The 21,155-nt window shown below is 38.0% G+C and overlaps 1 protein-coding gene across 1 annotated transcript in view; it reads left to right on the top strand.

The window, feature by feature from the left end:
- The window catches only part of iqgap1 (IQ motif containing GTPase activating protein 1), a 74,192-nt gene that overhangs the window by 17,198 nt on the left and 35,839 nt on the right, over positions 1-21,155 (top strand). Inside the window, 3 exon segments of the mRNA XM_062416644.1 lie at positions 14,967-15,123; positions 18,507-18,584; positions 19,684-19,760. Of these exon segments, the coding sequence (XP_062272628.1) occupies positions 14,967-15,123; positions 18,507-18,584; positions 19,684-19,760 (312 nt within the window).

The following is a 21,155-nucleotide window of genomic DNA, read 5'->3' as shown; positions in this document are numbered from 1 at the left end:
TGTATTTTGGTTGTTTTTTACCCTGAGGCCACTTCACAAATGAGAGTGAGGGAATGAAAAGGGAAAGAAAAGGGAAAGAAAGGGACCGGAGCTCCGTACAGGTCCCTCCCCTCCTCCACAGCTTCTCACCTGTGAAACCCGAGACTCCAAGTTACTGTTCCGGTTTGGATATCCGTCACAGCTCAGGAAAAGTCTCTGAATCCCACACGGTGATGTAACCTGTCAGTAAGGGAGCCGAGCTGAGCTGAGCTGAGACAGCAGTTTCATGTGACTGAGTATGACCCCCCCCCCCCCCCCTCTGACCCGATCAGCAGGCCTACCTGACTGCGACTATCTCAAGCCTGCCTGGTTTCTGTTATTACAGCTTTGTACATCAGCACTCAGCTGGTATTTGCACTCTGCTGACCTCGAACTGGAGACAGAAATCACAGAAAGCAGCAGGTCACTACAGGTCAGATCTGACCTGCTGGGTCCTCAGAAGGGAAGCCTCCAGCACGGCAGTGGGTCAAAGGTCACAGGCATTTATAGTGCTGCACTTTTATTGGAGGGAAAGTTTCTCATAGCTGTCTTAAACTGAATCTAATGAAAACTAGAATAAGGGTCAAAATACAAAAACATGACTCGTACAAAACAAATTTATCACATATATTTTTTTTTTTTTTTTTTTAGATTAATTGACACTTTCTTTCTTAAATTATGCATTTTCTGTAGCCTGGATGTATTTCAAGTAAAGAAGCAAAAAGCCTATTTTTTCCCTCTATGACTGACGCTGATTTGTTATTTCTGTGTTTGTTGAAGCAAAAAATGTGAACCAATGAATCAAGCTTTAAGAAGTTCAAAAGTCTGTTTTCATGAACCAGAAGAAATCCAGTTTTATTCATATGAAACTGACAAAAGCAGCAATTCCTCAAATATTTTCATACTGCAGACCCTGTGAATGTTTGGCATTTTTACTCGATATCAGTCTCCAAACTTTTGTGTGCTTGTGGTCCCTTTAAACCTTTGCAACGTCTACCTTTGCCATGTTGTCACAGCATAGTTTGTGACTCCCTTATCGAAGAAGTGAATATTTATACAGGTATGAACTGGAAAAAAACTGATTTTCTTATCTTACTCAGATTTATCTAGCAACACCTGTACACTGTGTGATTTATGGGCTGTCTGAGATTCATTAAGACAGTCGTGAGAGAAACGCAGTGAAATCTTTTTTATCATACATCCAAAACGTGTTTAGAGCTGCGGAGAGCAACGACGAAGGCCTGAGGCAAAATTAAAGACCAAATTCTCACAATGTGACTGCTGCAAACCGCTGCTACAAACCACGTCTACAAACCAATCAATCAGAATATGATGTAAAAATGACACATAATACAGTAGCCGGTGTGACATTTCATTAGTCCAGTTCCTCCTTAATACGTCCACGGCACACAGAAACTGAAAGAAGTGAAACAACAAAGAAGTTTGTGTAAAATCAGAGCTGCAGACAGATGACGAGCTGATGACTCTGCTTACATGTACTTTATCTTGTTTTGTATCGTATCGTATGGTATCGTATCGTAAGGTAAGCTATTGTATTGTATTGTAGGGTATTGCATCATATCGTATTGTATCATATTGTATAGTAACGTATCGTATCGTGTTGCATCGTACGTATAGTAACGTATCGTATGGTATTGCATCATATTGTATAGTAACGTATCGTATTGCATCATATTGTATAGTAACGTATCGTGTTGCATCGTACGTATAGTAACGTATCGTATGGTATTGCATTGTATTGTATAGTATCGTATCGTGTTGCATCGTACGTATAGTAACGTATCGTATGGTATTGCATCATATCGTATTGTATCATATTGTATAGTAACGTATCGTATCGTGTTGCATCCTACGTATAGTAACGTATCGTATGGTATTGCATTGTATTGTATAGTAACGTATCACATCGTGTTGCATCGTATAGTATCGCGTCGTATCGCATAGTAACGTATCGTACGGTCTTGCATCGTATCGTATTGCATCATATTGTATAGTAACGTATCGTATCGTGTTGCATCGTACGTATAGTAACGTATCGTATGGTCTTACATCGTATCGTGTTGCATCATATTGTATAGTAACGTATCGTGTTGCATCGTACGTATAGTAATGTATCGTATGGTATCGCGTCATATCGCATAGTAACGTATCGTATGGTCTTGCATCGTATCGTATGGTATCGCGTCATATCGTATGGTATCGTATCGTATGGTATCGTATCATATGGTATCGTATCGTATGGTATCGTATCGTATGGTATCGTCTCGTATGGTATCGTATTTGACAGCCTCAAACTGACATCAAACAGATTGTGACCAAGACTTATTATAAGCTTGTTGCACATTGTGACAGATATAAACTTTGTGTCAGAAGGCGGCTTTTAAACATTTAATTGATCGTCAAAATTGTCGTAGAATAACTGTCAGCCAACTCACTGTTAATCCGCTTATTGTTTCATCGTTACCTTTCATTCATTCTGCAGTAAAAAACAATAAGATGTCAAAATGCCTTCACGAGCAAAGACTCAATCAGGCAGATGTAATATTAAAGAATGTCTATGGAGCAGATGTGAGTAGTTTTTCATACGTGAAGAGCATGAGCTCGATGTCACGACCTAAAGTATGAAATTAGTTGCAGTGTGTAGGCTGTGCAAACACACACACACACACACACACACACACACACACACACACACACGATACAGTGTCAGTCCAGCTGCACTCTGAGTGGTGAGAGGACGAGGTCAGTTGGTGCACAGATTCCAGTGTTGCAGCAAAGCATGTAATGGACAACTTGGCTCTCACTCATCTTTTTTTTTTTTGGTGTGTGTGTGTGTGTTCCCTCCTGTCATCTTTCTCCTTGTGTTCTCCATCCCTCCCTTTTGTGATTTGTCCTTCACGAATCGCTAGTTTAGTCTAACGAAGGCTGACGATTTCCCTGCTGGACTGTCGGATTCCCGTCATTTCAGAGCCTGCTTGTCTTCCTGCTTGAAAACACAAAGTTTTCTTTATAAGTCAGACTTTTAATTAATGAAACTCCCGCTCAGCATCACAATGGAAGAATTGGAGGTTGGTTAGCGACAAACAGAAAAACAGCAGCGTGTGTCTTATCTGCACCTTGACATTGTGTGTATGCCAGATAACGTTCACCACACATGATTTGCCTTTCCAGCTATTCAGTAAACATGCAGCACTTCCTTCTTTTTCCCTTCTCAGAAACACACGGATGCATTTATAAAACCAGAGACAATACACTCAGCCTTTTCCCCTTACTTTCCGTCACCTTTCAATTCATTTCAGTTTTCCAAATTTAGCAAAAGGTTCGGCCTTGTGATGTCTGTTTTCCTGTCGTTTTTTTTTCTTGCGTAATTGACTGTGTTTGCATGTACACCAGGGGTTTCCCCCCAGCTTAACCTAAGGCTCAGGCAGAGTGGGTGGGGTCCATGCTTTGTCTACCTTGGCTCTGTGTGTTGTGAGGATTAAGGAATGAAGGTACAAATGCACATTTAGGCCAACTTGTAAGCCAAATAACTGACAAGAGGAGCTCCGAGTAACTGTAAGGCAACTTTTCCTGTAGCTCATCTCTGTTACAGTAAAAGACAGTAAAGTTTTTGTGGGGTTTTTTCACCAGTGGAAAGTGTTGAGTTTATCATTTGTGTGTCATGTTTGCTGAAGCAAAACTGTGAACCATTGACTCAAGTCTAAAGAAGCTCCAGAAAAATACAAAAATATCTAAAAGGAACCAGAAGATATCCAGTTTTAGTCATATGAAACTGACAAAAGCAGCAAATCCTCTGCTCAATTTTTGGCATTTTTACCTGATAAACGTCTTAAACAAGCTGTCTCCGACCTTCTTCACGTGTCATCCCTTTAAACTAAGCAACGTCGACCTGTGCCATGTCGTCACAGTTTGCATATGTGTATAGTTTGTGACTCATTTATCCCAAAAAGTGAGTTTTTTCCCCCCTTTGTGTTATTTATATTTATTAAGGTCTGAAATGAGTAATAATATAATTTATATGCGCAACTTTCATTCATTAAAATGCAGCTTAAAGTTTGAATAGTTAGTCTTAACATCAATTCAATTTACTTTAATCATATTTTTTTTCCTTGATTTTTTCTTCGATTTTTAAATGATTTTGATTATTTATTTATTTTTAAACAAGAAAAAAATGGTAGTTAAATTAAAGCTTTTACATCTACGTGTACATTATTAAAAATACTATTTATGGTTTTAAAATTCTATTTACACTTTAGGCACTATACCCAATTACTGTCTTTAATTAGGTTTCTCCTTCATGGATATTATTATCCAATAAGCTGCGTTTATGGGATGTGACAGCCTGTACAGACCACAGAATAATAACAAGAAAATAGAAAAAAGTCACACTGCTTCCAGCCAAACATCACTTTTTCATCTGGTTTATTCTGCAGTGTTTCTTCCATGCAGGTATAACTTAAATCAACTTGTGTGTGTTGTGTGTGTTTTGTGTGTTTAAGGCAAAATAAATTGCACGGCTGAGCAAAAGTCTAGGCGTGAAATTCCGGTTATGCTGAGGCTAATTATGCACTTGATCATCTGACTTTCATGCTGGCTTGAAATTTCCATATTACAGAGCTTCGCTTTATCAGTAAACATGTTTTGGTCATTTGCAGACCAATAGACCATCTGGCCTGAAACCGCTTAAATTTGGTTATAAAGAGAAAGCTTTACATTGTTTCTGCAGCATTTCAGTGACCATATGATACTTGTAGTAGATTTAATTACTTAGGATCTGTTGCACAGTGATATTTAATCATTTAAATGCTGCCAAAAAATACCAAATGAAGTCAACTCTTTGATGCTCAATGATCTTTTTCACCTCAATAAATCACCAAATCATTTCATATGTAGTTCAGACTCATCATTAGAGCTTCAAAGATTACTCGATTTATTAAATAATTTAAATTTTTAAGTGAAAATGCCAAATATTCCCTTATTAAAGCTTCTCAAATTTGAATAGTTGCTGCTTTTCTTTGTTGTATATGACAATAAATTCAATATCTGAATAATATTAGTTGCAGCTCTACTGATTATATAGGATAATATAAGATGCTGGATGATATGATGCAACACAAAGCTAGCAGCAGACTAGACACAGTAAACGTGTTTTGGTCATTTGCAGACCAATAGACCATCTGAGCTAAAACAGGTTAAATTTGGTTGTACAGAGAAAGCTTTACATTGTTTCTACAGCATTTCAGTGACCATATGATACTCGTAGTAGATTTAATTACTTAGGACCTGTCATTTAAATGCTGCTAAAAAAACATTTCAACCAAATGAAGTCACATTTTTGATGCTTAATGATCTTTTTCCCTTTAAAAAACCCATAAATCATTTCATATGTAGTTCAGACTGATCATTAGAGCTTCAAAAATGTGTCGATTTAAGTGAAAATGCCAGATATTCTCTAGTTCAAGCCCCTCAAATGTGAAGATTTGCTGCTTTTCTTTGTCATATATGACTGTAAGCTCAATATAATATTAGTTGTAGCTCTACTGACTATATAATATGCTGGATGATATGATGCAACACAAAGCTAGCGGCACACTAGACACACAATAGTCTACCGTCATTGTCATTTAGAGTCCGGACCCAAACAATGAAGCAATGAAACCTATCAGGCCGCTCCCTGAGAGGACCGTGAGAACAATACCTCTCAGTATTACAATGACAGGGGGCCTGCGGTCCGTTAGTATAAACTCTATATTATCTTGTCTTTTATTAAACATTAACCGAAGTATCAAGGGCAGCGACCGTGGCTCAGAGTGAAACCGTAGAAAGGGGAAGTGAAAACTGAGCGGAGTCAGTGAAGGTTTTCATAGGATAAACATTATTAAATGAACCCTCTGCGACACCCTGCGCTGCATGAAAAGCCTGCTGGAGATCAGAGGATGTACTTGGACGGCTGCCGGAGACGGACTAGCTGGCCAGGTGTCTGTGTGTCTTCCTGGAGAGACACTGATCAGTAGCAGGCCACTTCCTATGAGACCGACCTCTGAACTCAGCTTCCTGCCAGAACTCAGAATCTGGGGAAAGGATGATATAATTATCCGCCTGTCTTCTCCATGTTTTCCTGTGACTGTAGCGCTGTATGATTTCAGCTATTTTTAACACATGTATGACCTCTTAACAAAAAGATGCACGATTAATCTAGGTGGTAGAGACCAAACCTACAGCTGCAGAGTGTTATTATACAGTAGGCTATAGCTAGGGCTGAATAATTAATTTAAATGTGATAAAAATCGCACTTTGGACTATTTGCATTTTTCAAATCATAGCAGGCACAATATTTAAAAAAAGGTGAAATGTGTCAAAATTTTAAGTTTAAATCAAATATTGTTTCTTTTTTATGAGACCAAATGTTTTTATTGAGTTAAAAAAAAGATTTACAACCGGAAGAACAACTTGCTATCTACATTTTATTATATTGTCGTCTTACCCTCAATATAATGACAATAAAGCTACTACTACTACTTCTTAGAGACAGGAACAGCTTTGATTGTTTGTGTGTTTTGATTATTGATTAACACATATAAAAAATAAAAGAATAAAAATACATAGTAATGATGAAGGAGAGTGAGTTCAGAGTGGCATTACTAGGGGCTAGGCTCCACGATACGATATTATCGCGATTTTAAATATATTGCGATATATTGCGATTCATTATCTTTTTTCACCTGCAAATGAAAATAAACTTCAATTTGCAATTCCTATAATAAAAGATTGATACTTGGCGTCTGTGTATCGATACAATATTGTCATGCAAGATATTGCGATACTATGCTGCATCGTCCCCCCCCCCCCCCCCCACCCTTTACAATTACAAGACAAGAATTCATGCAGGTGTACAGCACATTAAAATAAAACAATGTCAAACACAAACAATAAAATAGCCAAAAAATAGCAGTCACATATGACGCTTTTCCACTACACAGTTCCAGCACGACTCGCCTCGGTTTTTTTGCGTTTCCACTAGGGATAGTACCTGGTACCTGGTACTTTTTTAGTACCTGCTCTGGTGAGGTTCAAAGCGAGCCAAGCCGATACTAAATGTGACGTCAACAGACTGCCGGCCACTGATTGGTCAGAAGAGTTGTCGCTGGAAGAGTCATGAGCCGTCCCACACAAGAATAAAACCTGGCATTTTTAAATACCGGCAGCAGCGTTACCATAGTTACAGCTATACGGCTCAATTCTCTTGCTTTGTGTGAGACAGAAAGCCACAAACAGCAGCAAGTACACCATCGCCTCCATGTCCTCCATTGTTTATGTGTTTTGTGTCGCGTACAAAACGAAGTCACGGCAGTTTCGCGGAGCCGTGCTATGACGACCCCGCCCACGTTGAGTAGGTACTTTTTTGTAATGGAAAAGGTTCCTGGAACCGTACCGAGTCGAGGCGAGTCGTGCTGGAACTGTGTAGTGGAAAAGCGCCATTAGCCACCGTATGAATATGAAAAAACAATAACTGGACTCAGACTAGATAGGAATAGTCCAAAAGGAGGAAAATATGCAAAGAAACAAAAAAGCCCAACCACAATATGAGGGAGAAAAAGTATAGTATCACTCACACTCACTAGTGATGTACACTGTTATACGCTTGCGATCAAATAACCCATCGTATATCCTCATCACATATTCATGCATCCACACACACGCACACACAAGCAAAAGTACACACGTACATACATAGTGAAACGAAGAGGGTCACCAAAAAACTTAAAGAGGAAGGAATCCCCCTTATAGGAGGTGTTTTTGGTGAGTCAGCAGTTATTTAAGGAAGCCTCGCTCATGTAAGGATCCTAAATCAGATAGTATATAAGTAAATATACGTCAGATTCCTGCAAAAATCACACCATAATCATCAATTTACTGTGTTTTTTAAATGAAAACTATAAAACATTTACCCATGTCCATTGCATTCTTGTAAATATTGCATTCTTAGATGTTATCAGACATTTAATTACTGGTTTATCCGCATTAAAAATGTGAGATATCGCAGCCGTGAGAACCTCCTCATATCTCCATCTTTAAATCACAGCTGGGAGGTTTTCTTTCCCCCCCCTACTCAGCCGCTCATATCAGTCCGGTATGCCATGAACGCAGCGTTAATCCTCCGCTCGTCCCAAAGGATGCTGTCGCCCTTTCATATCTCTCATCGTGTGACTTTCTCGTTCGTCAACAATGCATATTTGTGGCTATTTTTTTTTTTCATTTATTTAATTGTGACATGCCTGACATGTCTAAGTGTCACAATCCACCGCTTGATATTTCTTTTGGCTGCTTTTCTGCTGTTGTTGGAATCCACTCGACGACATTATGAAATCCCATTCATAGCTGCTTGCTGCTGCACTTACTGGGTTAAGTGGTGGGTGTGTTTGTGTTTGTGCTAAGGCTGAAAAAGGGTGTGTAAGGCCTGATAAAAGAGCCATTAGTTAGCCGTCTTTATGGAGCCTTTCACTGCTCCGCTCCGAGTGTGGAGTGAAAGGAGGGGCTTGTTCCTGGCTGGCAGGCCCGGGGCCCCCAGCGCCACAGGTTGGCCCACCCCACGGCCCTCTATAGCGAGCCTGTCTGGAGACCCGATGTCACGACTTCCTGAGGAGGGGAGTTGTTTCAGCTGGTGGTGCACTGGCCTGTGAACAGCAAAAAGTGTTGGTGTTGGTGTGTGTGTGTGAGGGGCTTCACATTTTCATATTCTTATCAGATGGTCTCAAGAGGAATAAAAACAGTTGGAAAATCCCCTTTAAAGTTGTGATATATCTCAGGACTGAAGCTTGGGGTTAAGATTAGTTTGGATTTGAGTGAATATAGTGAGTGAATGCACACACAGCTGCAGTATTGTGTTTGTGTGTGTGTGTTTCTAGAGAGAAGGGGGGGGGGTCTGTCTGTAGGAGGAAAGGAATCTTTTAATCTCGCTCAGGATATAGTTAACCTTGTTGTTGCTTGACAAAGACTTTAGTTTGCAGAGGAGCGGGAGTGTTTTCTCAGCAGATGAAAAGAAAAGAGGGAGTCTGTTTGCCTTTTTTTTTTTATTTCCAAAGGCCACGCTGACGTCACCGTGCCTGTGAAATTCCTCACGGCCTATGATGAACTCAAGGTTTTCATAAACAAGAGCTGATATTTTTCAAGGCTTTAAAGGAAAAAGCAGGGCAGACACCAGCGCTCATTGCTGGGAGGAAAGTATGTGATGTCGCTGTTAATGGTTAATTAATATGTCTGATATTAAGACATTAAGGTAACTTGTTAGTCAGAGCTTTTTTCCTCAGAACTAAATCTAACATTAAAGGACAAGTTCAACATTTTTCCAGTGTCTTAATCCAGCAGTCAGGTGTCCATATGAACAGTGAAAGAGGTTTTCTTCACTGTAATCATTCCTCCTGTTCATACTGACTATTCAAAGATCTTTAAATGTGCTTTCAATGTAAAGTGATGGAGGATAAATTCCACAGTGTGTCCATACAGTTATTTAAAAGTTCATGTAAAGTTCATATGAGGCTTCAGCAGTCTGAGTTAGTCATATCAAGTGATATCTGACACATTTACAGTCTTTTTAGCATCAGATTCCCTCTTACTGTTTCCCTGTTGAGCTGTGGTGGAAGTATAGTAACAAAAAGACTTTGGCACTAAAAACACTGTAACGCTGAAACATAGAAGATGAAGATTTGACTCATGTGGACGACTGAAGCTTCATATTAGCTTCAGATCAACTTTTAAATACATTTCTTACACAGAAGGAGGACTGTGGATTTAGTCCTCCATCACTTCCATTGTAAGAGCATTATGAAGGGATCTTCTAATGGTCAGTATGAACAGGAGGAATGATTACAGAGAGGAAAACGCTTTAATGCTCATTAGAGCTCCTGACTGTTGTTTTAGGACAGACTTAAAATCTTGAACCTGTGCTTCAAGGCTCAAACAGAGCTGCAACGATTAGTCGATTAACAGAAATATATAATCTATAACTATTTTGATGGACTGTACTACTAATGGAATAATTGAGAAAATAATCATTGGATTAGCCAACAATGAAAGTTAACTGACAAAATAAAGGAGAAGGAGATTTTCTTCCCTTTTTCACTTCACTTGCAGAGGAGCTTTCTTCTTTTGATATCGTCCCGTCACGTGTAATTAAAGGAAAATACAAATCTTAAAAATTCTGACTTTGCAGTGCAGCTACGGTGGAGTCTGAAAGCTAAACAAAAGCTTCCACGATGTGAAACCTGAGCATTTATCAAACACTTTGACAAAGATATGTAACTGAGGCTGTGATATTTAATAGTTTAACAATAAAGTTTATGAAACAGTAAACTTCACTGTGAATTTAAACATTATAAATAACTATAAATAGATAACACATATGTATGTATATATTAGGAGATAGATGGATGGATGGATGGATGGATGGATGGATGGATGGATGGATGGATAGGTAGGTAGGAAGGTAGGTAGATAGATAAACAGTAAAAAAGACAAGAGGTATAAGAGTAAATAAAACCAATAGCAAGATTTTTTTTTAAAACATATATAATGTCTAAAAACTGTTATAAAAACACATGACCTAATAAAGTGCAATTTAAAAAATAAAAATCATTGTACTTTTTAAAGTCCTGGTTCAAAAAGTGCAAATTAAGCATAAACCTTATACGTATATGTACATAATATTATATATTATTAAGAAAAAGGATCAAATATACTCAACATGCTTCCCATATGACTTAAAAAACATAAAATATATCATCATGGAAACATTAACATTATATAATATCAATATATCAGCAGATAATATCAGCTGACTGATATATCGGTTTGGCTTTAACTTCAACAGTAGCAGAAAATAAAGCTAAATGTGAGACCGCTACTAGACAGGATCAGTTATTATTAGTTAGAGGAGTAACTGCGGTCGTAGTCACATAACAGGTTCAGGAACTAATTGTATAACTACATATCAGTTGTTTATAGCACGTGGTTGTTTCTTTTAAAACCTCATCTAAGAGTTTTGTAATTAAAGTGAAAGTAAGTTTTAATCTTGGTCCGGTTGGTTACTGGGTGGTGATGACATGAGTTGGTGGAATCCAGTCCCACCAGGCTCCGTCCCAGTGTGAGAGCTCAGCGCGTCTCCCGCCGTGGCCCAGAGGCTGACATGGAGCTCGCAGCAGGAATGCGACTCCACAGTATGACCTAAAAGAAATGAAATGTCACGCTCAAAGGAATGCCGGGAACTCTGCGTTACCACGGGGATAAGGTCAGGTGTTTGTTGTGTGTGTCGGAGCTTCAAAGCCTCGACGAGTTTTAACGTAGTAAAGGTGGTGTAGATAACACCCGAGAGACATATATATATATATATCTCTATATATCCTTTTCACTGTGAGGGGGGGGATTACACAGCACTGACATAACACCTGTTTAATCTCAAATCTCATTAAGCACTATAATCCCTGAGGGTCTTTAGTTACTACAATCAATCAGTCGATCAACTGGAATTTAAAGCAGTCTTAATATTTATGTTAAATTGCCTTCTCTCATTTATTTTAGCCCCATTTTGAATCCCTATGATATTTTCTGACAGACAAAAAGAACCAATTTAGGAAGATTAAGTAAAGATTTTCAATATTTTCTCAATTTGTTGATTAATCAGTCGATGAATTGTTAATAATTTGTGAAATAATGACATTCCCTATTGCCTGATCCCACAGAGATGCTTTCAATGAGCTTGTTTTGTTCAACCAACAATCCAAAACATAAAGAAAAACACACATAAAAAGCACCAATCCACATAATATGAGATGCTGGAACCAGATAATGTAATAAACTAGTTTCCAAATCATTGCAGCTCTGTTTGTGATGGATGCTACGATTGATAACCAGGCTAGCTTTCCCTCATCTGAAGCTTATAATAAGATATTCCTTTATTAGTCCCATGATGGGGAAATGTACAATATTGCAGCAGCAAAGTGGACAGTAAAAAAAGTGTCAATAAAAAGAATAAAGAACAATAAATAATAAGGAAGGTAAATACAAGAAAGGAAAATGATTGGGATGGAATACAAATTGTTCATAGATATTCGTCACTAGTGGAGCAAAAATCTTAATTAATACATTTGTTGGGACGGTTGCACCATGTCAAATAACAATCAATCAATCAAACTTTATTTATATAGCAGCTTTCATACAGGTTAATGTAGTTCAAAGTGCTTTATAGTTGATTGACAAGCTACAAGATAAGAAAAAGAACCAAAAAATTGACAAATTACAAAGAAATAATGACATTAATAACAAATATCTACATCTAAACAGCGAGTGGTTTCAGGCTTCTTAGACTCAACTCTGCATTACCAGACCTGGCTTTAACCTTTCATCAGTCTGAACCAGGCGGGGAGTTCTGGTCCTCTGAAATGATGCGAACGCGGAAGTAACTTAAAACTGCATTCTATCAAAAGGCCACCAGGGGGCGACCGTTTTGGTGTCAAAAGGACTTCCGTCTCTATACAAGTCAATGGAGAATTCACCAACTTTTCACTTGATTTCTAACCTCAGTAAACGTTTTCAAAATGTGTTTATGGTCTCAATCGCTAGTTTAAAGCCTTCTTCAATGCAGTATGATGTTCATTTGGGACATTTTGGCCTCCCTGATTTTATATGTGACGATAAAGCAGGGTATGCATTAGGGCATGGCTATGTCGTGATTGACAGGTTGATTGGTTCACAGGTTCAGGAGGGCGCCTCATGCTCCTCCTGATGCCCATATAAGTAGAATCCGTGTTTTTTTTTTACCCAGCATGCACCTGAAATTTTCAAGATGGCGCTGGTCAGATCCGATACTATTCGCTTCCAAGCAGCAGTCCACAAACCAATGGGTGACGTCACGGATGTTACGTCCATTATATATACAGTCTATGGTCTGAACGTCATTCTGTGTGTCTGAGCTCTTCTTCCTGGTGTTATTCGTCTCAAGCTGCAGCTGAGACTGACGGAGATTCACAGTCAGTAGATTTTAGAAGGATTCCTGTCATGAGCTGATGTTGGATGAGTGGACATTTTTACCTGCTGTTGTCAATGCTGGATGAAAAGTCTGCGTATAACAAGAGGAATGAAGTGACTGCTTTGAGACTAGTGTATTATATAAATAGACTAACCCCCCCCCCCCCCCCCCCCCCCCCCCACAACTCCACATCCTTGACACTTTGGTCCACATCACACCTGAAACGACAGCACCGTCAAAAACAGTTCTTTCAGTTTCGGATCGTACTGCTTCAACTTTACCAGAAGTGTTTGACCACATCTGAGCTTCTTTTTAAAAATGTGTGTTTGCACCTTTTCATCTCTACTTAATACTATCAGACACTTAACTGAACAATGCTTTCCATTTCCGAGTGCCACGACAACCCTTTTTTAAATAAAATACTTCAGAAGTACTGCCTTGACGTGTGGCTTTATAAAAACTTAACCCTTACTGTTCATATTCTGCATCCTCACAGTAAGAATACCCTCATTAAAAGTGTCTAAACCAAATTTTGAACCACAGATGTGTTTAGAAAGCATCATTAATCGATCTGACTGATCAATAAATGTGATTAAACCTTGATTTAATGTTTCAGAGAGCAGAGAGAGTGTATTTTTTTAGCTTTTACACCACTAAACATCTCCTATCACACAATATCATGTCCTATTTTACCTAAAACATGAAAATATAACATAGCAATAATGATGTAAATGTCTCTTTTTGGTAGTTTTGAGTCTCTTTAGTCACTCCATCTCATAGTTGCTATGGTAACTAGTTGCTTTTAGTCATTTTTTCATCTCTTTTTGGTAGCAATTAGGTTTCTTTAGTCAACTTATGTCTCTTTTTAATCATTTTTATGTATTTTTTTTTTTATTTTTTAGGTTTCTTTAGTCAATTTATGTCTCTTTTAGTCATTTTTGCATCTCTTTTTGGTGGTTAAATGTTATTTTATTGAAAGTGTATTTTGTATATTTGGAGAAAAAACAGCTACTATCACACAATATAATGTCCTATTTTACCAAAGACATGAAAATATAACATAGTAATAATGAATGAAATGTATTTTATGTAAAGTGAAAATGAGCAGACCTTAATGGAGCTGTGGGGTTTATTGTATAACCATTAGAGCCATCAGTCTTCACTGCTACATCATAAAAAGAAACCCTCATAACTACTATCTTATTAAAACTATGAACTATTCATTTAACTAAAACACATGTCAATAGATAAGGGTCAAATTTGACCAAGAAGTATGTATAACATTTTAAAATATTTTCATTTTTGTGGATTTTGGGCCACTTTAGGTCGTCAAATTTCAGGGTAAAAGAACATTTGGGGTGATTTTACAGCTCTAAAAAAGTAAAAATTGGTTAAATTAGACCCTGGACATAATGTAAGGGTTAAAACATTTTAATTTTTGTGCATTTTGGGCCACTTTAGATCACTTTAAGTCATCAAATCCCAGGGCAAAAGAACATTTAGGGTGATTTTACAGCTGTAAAATGTGAAAAAATAGGTTAAATTTGACCCCAAATCGGATGTAAGGGTGGAAATATTCTAAATGTTGTGCAAATCCTCATAACTACTATCTTATTAAAACTATTAACTATCCATTTAACTCAAAGACGGGTCAAATTTGACCAAGAAGTAAGTATAACCTTTTAATTGTTGTGCATTTTGGGGCCACTTCATAAAATTTCAGGGTAAAAGACATTTAGTGTGTTTTTACGAGCTGTCAAATGTCAAAACCAAACATCATGTAAGGGTTAAATCTTTGAAGTTTCATGAGCAGTAACTAATCTCTATATTTAAGTATGACTGTATGCTTCCTCTTTGTGTTTTCTGTGAAATGTGACGATGTGTCTGCTGTGCTTCTCCTTTACAGATGGATGGAGGCCTGTCTGGACGAGGAGTTACCCCCCACCACAGAGCTGGAGGAGGGGCTGAGGAACGGCGTCTATCTGGCCAAACTGGGCAACTTCTTCGCCCCGCACACCGTCTCCATCAAGAAGATCTACGACCGCGAGCAGACGCGTTACAAGGTGAAAACACGTAGAAGTTATGACGTGATTAGTAACTGCATGAATTTCCACTTGCAGTAATGTGCTTTGAAAGAGAAAAATATGCTCTTAACCTCCTGCAACCCCATTTTTAGGTTTGCTGGACCTTATACTTAATTTTGCCTAACTTTGACCTGCTGTCTTTGTCCATGCACACGTTTTTGTGCCACCTAGTGGTCGCTAAAGCACATTACAGTGTAAAAATCGGTGTTAAAACCAGGCGGGGAGTTCTGGTCCTCTGAAATGATGCCAACGCGGAAGTAACTTAAAACTGCATTCTATCAAAAGGCCACCAGGGGGCGACCGTTTTGGTGTCAAAAGGACTTCCGTCTCTATACAAGTCAATGGAGAATTCACCAACTTCTCACTTGATTTCTAACCTCAGTAAACGTTTTCAAAATGTGTTTATGGTCTCAATCGCTAGTTTAAAGCCTTCTTCAATGCAGTATGATGTTCATTTGGGACATTTTGGCCTCCCTGATTTTATATTAGACGATAAAGCAGGGTATGCATTAGGGCGTGGCTACGTCGTGATTGACAGGTTGATTGGTTCACAGGTTCAGGAGGGCGCCTCATGCTCCTCCTGATGCCCATATAAGTAGAATCTGTGTTTTTTTTTACCCGGCATGCACCTGAAATTTTCAAGATGGCGCTGCTCAGATCCGATACTATTCGCTTCCAAGCAGCAGTCCACAAACCAATGGGTGACGTCACGGATGTTACGTCCGTTTTATATACAATCTATGGTTAAAACGAGATGGCAGGTATCTTGTCAAAGTGAAGCCCCAGAAAAAAGTGGAGCAGGTACAAAACCTGATCAGATTTTATGGTTGAAACTTGTTTATTTTTGCTTAATAACGTTTGTATTTTTATACCAATTTGACTATTTTTTTAACAATAGCAACAAGCTACGACACTGCTAATCAGGAAGTACCCGTTTGAGGACATTGGGACTTTATTATCATTCGTGCAAAGGGAAGGTGTAAATGTAAGGAAATAAATGTTAAAGACAATGCTTAGTTTTTGTACTTATCAGGTCCTACTAATCCCAAATATCTAGTAGAGATTAAAAAATGCATACCAAACAAAAGCTCAGGTCTCAGGAGGTTAAGTAGATTAAACAGAAAAGATGGCAAATGATGTTCTTAACATCACCTGCTTGCGTTCTTGGAGTCCGATTTAGTTTAGTAAAATAAATAAAGTAACTAATCCAGTCTAATCCTCCTGGGAAATGAATATTCACAACTGATTTGACACATTTGGCTATCTAAGCTTTAGTTTTTTGAGTCATGTGATGTTTGAAGTGTGATGATCTGGCATCAAGATCAAGATCTCAGGGAAACCGTAATCTGCCTTTTCAGGATTAGTTGAGACAGCGGGACAAAAAGTGTCACATCAGGTTTTTTCTGCAATGCAAAACAATGAAGATACAATCACCGTAGAAACTCAATGACATAATAAATGTAACAAGAATCACTGAAAATGGTCTTTTAAATTGATTTGTCACCCTAAAATGAAACAGCGTCTTTTTGGCTTCAGCCTTCTTCCTGACTCTGGATGATAACAGAGGGATCGTTTTTATAGCTTTTGCAGAAGCAGGAAGTGTCAATCAAGGGCTTTAAAGCAGTGATAATAAATCTGGTGATCAAATGGATAAAGACTTCTGGTTTTAGTTACACGAAAAATCATGCTTTAGCCCTTTTTTCTAACTGGATAGATATGTTTCCTCTACAGGACCATGAAATCTTACAAAATATGAAATAAAAATCACTCTTTGGGGTTTTGTACTGCTTAACACTTACTAATGCTGTGTCTCAAATCACATTCTTCTGTTAGTTCACTGTGTACTTACTTGCGTAGTGCACAAATTTCAACAGGTTAGTGTTGTCTCAAGTCAAACACGGCCGTTGTGCGCTTACCGGAAATGATGATTAGCTAGTTAAAATCATTACAGACTGCTAAATGAACCCAATAAACCTACTGATGGCTTATATGTGACAACAGTAGAGTGGAGCTTAGTGTAATAAACACATGTATGATTTTACATTTGTATAACGCAGCGATGTTCACCGTAGTTACAACATCCTCTGCCGTCATTTCCTGTTTGAAAAATGATCCCTCTCCTTCTGCTACGGAGCCAAGATGGCGACCGTTGAGGGCGAGAAGTATCCAAAGTAACACACTCAACTTTTTGACTGTTTTGAATGAAACCATCCGAGTATTCATAGTGCTGCATGTTTCCATACTTCTCAGTGAGATAAGTACAAATACAGAACAGTATACAGAAGTACAAGTGTGGGTCAATGACGTATAAGGATTTAGAACAACTCAATTGTAGAATAATAAAAACAAGCATATCTAATGCAGTAGTTCAAACATTCAGAATGTTGTGTACCCGAAGACCCATATTATACATTTGAAATTAAGTGATTTTAGGGTTTTTTTCTAGATTAATTGGCACTGGCCTTAAAAAAAGTCATGTGGTGCGACCATGATTCATCTTGAAATAAATTAATTTACTTAACACGCTTCACATCTTTTTTTTTTTTTTTTTTTTTACAAGTTTTCAGTAATATAACGTTTTTGGAAACAAAGTATTTGCATTTTTTTAAAAATGTTTGTAAATGATGATCTTTTATTTATATAAGATATTTCAAGATGAATCATGGTCGCACCACATGACTTTTTTTTTCAGGCCAGTGCCAATTAATCTTGAAAAAAACACTAAAATCACTTTCAAATTGTAATATGAATTTTCAGGTACACAACATTCTGAATGTTTGAACTACTGCATTAGATATGCTTGTTTTTATTATTCTAAAATTGAGTTGTTGAAAATCCTTATACGTCATTGACCCATAAGTACAGAAGTATGAGATCTGAGACGCAGCATATAAGACTTAACCTGTGACAAAGGGGTTGCAGAGAGCTCTAAAGAGTTGATGCTGTATTATAGAAATGTTTTGAAGCCAAAAAGGTCAGGATTTACTCTCAGTGACGTTTTCTACCACAGAACTGGAGGTTTCACGCAGGAGTAAACATGTAAATTACGGAGCTTTAGAAAGCACATTGCAATCATTTATCCACAAGTCACATTTCTGCCTTTATCAGTAAAAACATGACCTTTTTATTTTCTGTATTTGCTTTAACACAACGTCCTCTGATTCTTTAATTACACTCTACTCTTGTGTGTATTTCCCTGCTTCTTCGTGTTGTAAACCGGCTGAATGGAGCCTCAGTTTACTGCTCCTGTTGTCTGTGTGGCTGAGAGACTGGATTAATGTCTTTGAGTCGGGAGAGAACAGAATGTTTGTTGTGTCCTGACCTTTTTTTGGTTGTTTTTTTTCTTCTTTTTCTTCTTACAGGCAACAGGTCTCCATTTCAGACACACAGACAATGTCATCCAGTGGCTTAATGCCATGGCAGAGAAGGGACTGCCAAAGGTGAGCATGGCACCAAACCTCTCCTTACTACTGTTTAAAAGAGTTTCAGAGTAATGTTAAGCTTCATTTAGGCTCCTAACAAACCTGCAATGAAATCCTGTCTCTTTAAAAATGTTTCCTTGAGCTTTATGTATTTGTATTTGTGCAATAATATTTGTTTGTTCATAAATTCTTGTCACTAAATTGATTTTATACAGGTCTCCCTACCGTAACATATGCATGACTTATGCCATAAACTGGAAATAAGACACAGTTTATGTAACATTTAAAGCAGAACATTATCTGAAGCATCAGTTTTAGATTGATTTGACTACTTTTAACGCATTCATTGGTTCCACTTTATTTCGTCACAGTATGAAAGTCAACCTGAACCTTCCTTGAGATGAAGTTACAGTAGATTATTGCCACAGATTAATAAAGTATAGTTGAATTTGACTGAATTTCGACAAGCTGCACTTTTAGAAAATCAAACCTGGAAGACACACACATACCAAACATGGACCTTTCTAAAAAGAACATCATGTATTTGGTTATTTGTTTTATTAAAAGTCAGTTTTCTTGAAGCCACTATGGAAAAAAGAGTCTTAATTTTCTTCTATAAAAGGCTCCTAATGTTGTTAAAAGTGATGAATTACTTGCTAGTTTCAAGTTGTTTTTCATGCTGTGCTGAAATAAACTGAAGCCGGTGACGTTAAGAAATCACTCTTATAAATATGGCATCAGCTGAAGATGTATCACATGTATTATAGACTTAAAATGGAGCTTTTTTAAAAGACTACTCCCTCTAAAAATAGCTGTGTGCCATTTTAGTGTGTTTTCTTTTTCCCCCCCGAGAAGTTTCCAACTCTGGGAAACTCTTTTTTTGCTTGTCATGAAAAGAAAAAAGAAAAATCAATAGCTTCTTTCAAAACCTTAATTTGAGTTGCACCATGGAGACAATGCCAGGGCGGGTTGAATCCACATTTACATTGTGTAATCCTCTTTAACGCCCTGAATCACTCCTGCACACATGCTGCAGCACGCTGGCACGATGTCATCGATATGAGAACCTGCTCCAAAAATTGAGTGTGTGTGTGTTTATATGCTTGACTTGTTTCAGATCTTCTACCCTGAAACCACAGATATCTATGACAGAAAGAACATGCCGCGCTGCATCTACTGTATACATGCACTCAGGTACTGCTTCTATTTGTTTCTCCTTATCTGTGTCTGATTGTATAATCCCCCCCCCCCCCGCCTTTCACTAGTGACGCACTGAGGTTAAACACAGTCTGACCACTGAAAATAAAAAACCATTAAGCAGAGACCTTGTTAGTGAAGGGGGGGGGGGGTCAACAAACAGATGTCGTCTTTTTAAATGTTTGTTTTTCAGAGAACACACGAGTCCTTTCATTCATTGCATTGTGAGAGCAAACTCGAAAAAAAAAAAAAAAAAAGATTTCAGGCTGTTTTTTCCCGAACACATCTGCGGTCTGAGCGTGTTTTCAAAGTCTGCGACATTTTTACGAGGTGAACAGAGCAGTTTTTCAGCAGAGAGGCATTCAGTGGGTCGAGGTATGGAGGTATGGTTTGTTTTTAATAGAGCATTCCACCTCAGGTAAAAGGGATGCAGTGGTCTTTACTGTCAGGAAGCCAATCAACAGAGTAGAGCAGGAGATGTGTGTGTTTTAGTGTGTGTGTGTGTGTGTGTGTGTGTGTGTGTGTGTGTGTGTGTGTGTGTGTGTGTGTGTGTGTGTGTGTGTGTGTGTGTGTGTGTGTGTGTGTGTGTGTGTGCGACAGAGCTCCACACAAACATGCAAACCAGTTACACCCAGATACCACAGTACTGCAACACAAATGGGTTCATTAACTGCTGTAATTAAAATACCACAACTTGTGCTGTTAGTGATGTCAGATTAAAATTGGACAGAATAGAGTTTATTTTTCTTTTCTGAAAGTTCAGAAGCAGAAATTAAACAAATAGTTTCTCTCTTGAGGATCATCAGCACAGAGGATTTAAAGGATTAAGTTAACAGTAGAGTCCATTAGAAGATCCCTTCATGATGCACTTATAATGGAAGTGATGGAGGACTAAATCCACAGTCCTCCTTCTGTGCAAAAAAAATGTATTTAAAAGTTTAATCTGAAGCTAATATGAAGCTTCAGTCGTCGAAATGAGTCAAATCTTCATCTTCTATGTTTCAACGTTACAGTGTTTTTAGTACAAAGTCTTTTAGTTACTATACTTCCACCACAGCTCAACAGGGAAACACTAAGAGGGAATTTGATGCTAAAAAGACTGTAAATGTGTCAGATATCACTTGATATGACTAACTCAGACTGCTGAAGCTCAATAGAAGCTTCAGATAACCTTTAAATACATTTTATCCTCCATCACTTTACATTGAAAGCACATTTGAAGGAGATCTTTTAATAGTCAGTATGAACAGGAGGAATGACTACAGCAAGGAAAAACCTCTTTCACTGCTCATGTGGACACCTGAATATGAAAGCCTATCAATCATAAAAAAAACATATCACATAAGTTGTTATGTGTTTTCAGGTTGAGACACGATTCACATACTCTGCATG

The sequence above is a fragment of the Scomber scombrus genome, chromosome 1 (genome assembly GCF_963691925.1).
Source record: "Scomber scombrus chromosome 1, fScoSco1.1, whole genome shotgun sequence".
Lineage (NCBI taxonomy): Eukaryota > Metazoa > Chordata > Actinopteri > Scombriformes > Scombridae > Scomber > Scomber scombrus.
Note: the sequence above shows the minus strand (reverse complement) of the source record. Positions and strands in the feature narration are given on the sequence as shown.